Genomic DNA, 3,892 nt, shown 5'->3' on the forward strand with positions numbered 1-3,892 from the left:
ATATAGGGGATGTTTGGTAAAAGTAGCTGGTGACTGGTGGCTGAAAGCTGTTAGCCGGTGGCTGGAAGCTGTTAGCTAGTAGCTGTAGCTTTTTAGATATATGTAGGGTATGTTTGGCAGAGTAAGTGGAACTTTTAATAAAATGAACAAAATTGACATAATTAAAAATTTAAAAAGTTTGTACATTAAAAAGTTAATTATTTTTAGAGATTAAAAAAGTCATTTTTTTCTTAAAGTTTGTAGCTCCTTCTAAACGTCACTAGTAGGAGCGTTCAACCAAAAGCTTCAAGCTCCTAACCTAAAACCTTTAAGCTCCTTCAACCAAACAGATTTTTTTATTAAGTAGAAGTTTTTCTTAAAAGCTTAAAGCTATAAGCTTTTAAAAGCTTCTAAAAACTCCATACCAAACATACTCATAATCATACACGTTATCTTAATTGAAACACAATACTAAAAAAAGCCCGCCCAAAGTGTTATTAATTGAAAGATTAATCTTATTTTTCCCTTTTAAGCTATCTAAAAAGTAAACACATTTGAAGTTTATACTTTTTTATTCTTATTGTAAAAGAAAAATAATTATGTTAAAACAAAAGTGTTTTCATTTTTGTTTCTCAACATTAATGTACCGTAGAAATTGTTGTTTTGAATTCTAAGAATTTTTATTTGGTTTGTATTCGTTAAATTAGTATTACAACGTTTTATCTTATAATAAATATCATATAGATTTTATAATATTATCGTCATGTCAAAAGGTTTTAAAAGTATAATCCTAATTAGATTTTGACTTAATATTTAAAAAATCTTGTTGAGTTCTAGACAAATAATGTTAAAAATTTTCACACAAGCTTGTGAATGTCAAATTATTTAAATGTTTTATATACTTAAATATACATAACATATAAACAAATAATGTTAAAAGTTTTTACACAAGCTTGTAAATTAGATATGTTAGAATAAAATTAATATAACAATCATTATATTTATGTTATAAAATATCCGAGGGGGAGGGGAGGGGGGGGGAGTAACGAGACCCAATTTATACATTATATAAATATTTAGGTAAAATAATTGGAGGCGATCTTTTATAATTTTAATTTTTTTAGACGAAGAAATCAAAAATTTTATACTTTTAATCGAAACATTGGGGGGAGGGGGTTTGCACCCCGGGTATCAAACTATTTAAATATTGTATATACTTAAATATAACATAACATATAACACTGTTTAATAAACTAGTAAGAGTACAGTATAGTCTCAAATTTGGATTTTAAAACCAAAATAGAGTTAATGGTTTGCTTGCCCTATTTTAGGAAACCCAACTTGAAGGATTAACATTTACATGCCAGTACACAAATACACCAACCTTTTCTATCTTCCCAAGATTTCCTTGCAACATCTATTTCATCTCAAACATCACACTTTCACCAAACCCTAACTCTCTCACCAATCTCTCTCTCATCACATATATGGAAACATCTATCTAAACATCAATCCAAAACACCTTGTATTTACTACTACAACATCACTTTATCTCATATCTTCTTCTTCCCCCAAAGAAAGCTACCTGCTTGTGTATGTAAGTCTGCTTTCTGATCATCTGTTTCTTTCTTTTTATATGTTATAATAGATTGTTTATCAAGAAAGAAGCCTACAAGTTTCAGAGAACAGAAAGAAACCCTAAAAAGAGGAAACATCATGTCCAAGATCTTCTATTGATAAGAACCCAAATCAGGAAAACCCTAGATCATATCAAATTCAAGAAAACTCATCTTTTATTTCTTAAAAAATGGATCTTTACCCAGAAATGGAAAGCTGTAACAACTCAGAAAACAGTCATCATAATATAAGCAGTTTAGTCACCGGAGCAGCCATCTCCTCCTCCACTTCACCATCAATCACCTCCACCCCTAGCCGCTACGAAAACCAGAAGCGTAGAGACTGGAACACCTTCAGCCAGTACCTCAAGAACCATCGCCCACCGCTGTCCCTATCCCGGTGCAGCGGTGCGCACGTTCTTGAGTTCCTCCGCTATCTGGACCAATTTGGAAAGACTAAAGTCCATACACCTATATGCCCATTTTACGGGTATCCGAATCCACCTGCCCCATGTCCTTGTCCTTTGCGACAGGCATGGGGCAGTCTGGATGCCCTGATAGGACGCCTTAGGGCGGCCTACGAAGAAAACGGGTGGCCTCCAGAGACGAACCCTTTTGGGGCTCGGGCTGTGAGGCTTTACCTTCGAGAGGTTCGTGATCTACAATCGAAAGCTAGAGGTATCAGCTATGAGAAAAAGAAACGAAAGAGAGGTCCAGCACAAGAACATCAACAGTTCTCTCCAAACTTTTCACCATTCCAAGCTCTCCCTCTTCCACCTGGTGATCATATCTAAGCTACGAAAAGACGGTTCTACAAGTATCGGATATTAAAGTTTACCAGGTTACCGTCTCCTGCATCCAAAAAAAAAAAGTATCAAGTTTTGGATCTTGGTATCTTGATCTAAGTTTCTTTGGTTTTAAGTTTGATGTTTATGGGATTATCAAAATATTATCAAGATGACCTGCCTATTGTTGTTGCCCTAGCTAGCTAGGGCTAGTTTTTAAATTTGTATGTTGTGTAACCTAGTGTTGCTATGCAAATGTGAACAATTTGGGATTGTAATTTTGTTTATGTAAGTGGTTTTATTAAATCTAAATGTTTACATGATATTAGTAAAAGCACCCCCACCACCACTACGCATGTAGTCATTCGTGACTATGAGTGGTTGCAGAAGTTTTACTAGCAGTAAATGTACTTTCTGCTGTGGTAGTATTTATAAAACAATGACAAAAAAATAGTACTAAAATCTGTTCAATCTTGTTTTCAACATAAGTATGATCCAGCATCCAACTGCTAGATCTTGTGTTTTTTCACTCTTTAACCAGGTAAATTACAAGATCTGACTTAGATTGATCAGGCATGTCTTCAAAGATTTGCAAGCTGTGCATTGATGAATGATTAATTTAAATTTAATTAAAATGTTTTCTTCGCTATCTATAATCTATGTTACTTTGAGTGGGAATATTATGTGGTTGTCTCTCTAATTGTGTCTACTCATTATAATAAGTTGGATGGTCTACGAAATTAATTGTTCTTTTTGTAAAGAGTACAGCTTATACTTATTGCTAATAATCGTTCAAGGGTGTGTGAAATGGCAAAATGAAATATATATTAGTAGTTGCATGCTCTTAGTTTTGGATTGTTAGCTATTTCTACATGAGATTCATCATATGATTATCTTCCATTCAATTATTGAGTGGAATATGAGTCATTATATAGTGTTGTCGTTTCAATATATAATCGATCAAAGAAATTGGCAGTCTTTGTTGGTTGAGCCATTGAGGTAGACCCAAAGTTGAATTGATTATATATGTAGTAAATTTTCATTTTAGTTATTAAGTAGGAGGTTTTTCACCGTCCGATCTAGCGGGAAACCTGTATATTACCTTGTTACATTAAAAAATACTATGTAAACTAACACATAAATATATATAAATGAAAACAATTGTAAAATACTAAAGTATTATTTAAAATCAACTATATGAAAACACCAATCACTCACAACTATTTACTTTTCACTCAACCCAATTTTATTTTTTAGATACAAATAATATTAACAGTATTAAAGCAATTACCTATTGGAAAAATACTTACTAAAAATCAATATAAAATGCGGAAAATAAATGAACAAATATCTATTTTTTCATCATCGTTAGCTAGTCAAAATGCATAATCATATCCCGTCGAAATTACCGATCTAAGCATGTACGAAAGCCGTTTATGATAAAAAGACTTTGTTTTACCAAACATAAATGTAAACCACAAAAAAAGAAAAAATTATTCACTCATTATTGTC

The 3,892-nt window shown here is 32.5% G+C and overlaps 1 protein-coding gene across 1 annotated transcript; it reads left to right on the plus strand.

The window, feature by feature from the left end:
- The first annotated feature begins 1,330 nt into the window (after positions 1-1,330).
- LOC110878265 (protein LIGHT-DEPENDENT SHORT HYPOCOTYLS 4) lies at positions 1,331-2,661 on the plus strand. The gene has a single exon (XM_022126543.2). The coding sequence runs from the start codon at positions 1,787-1,789 to the stop codon at positions 2,387-2,389; it is 603 nt and encodes a 200-aa protein (XP_021982235.1). The 5' UTR covers positions 1,331-1,786; the 3' UTR covers positions 2,390-2,661.
- Positions 2,662-3,892: the final 1,231 nt, after the last annotated feature.

This window comes from Helianthus annuus, chromosome 1 (assembly GCF_002127325.2).
Source record: "Helianthus annuus cultivar XRQ/B chromosome 1, HanXRQr2.0-SUNRISE, whole genome shotgun sequence".
NCBI classification, from domain to species: Eukaryota; Viridiplantae; Streptophyta; class Magnoliopsida; order Asterales; family Asteraceae; genus Helianthus; species Helianthus annuus.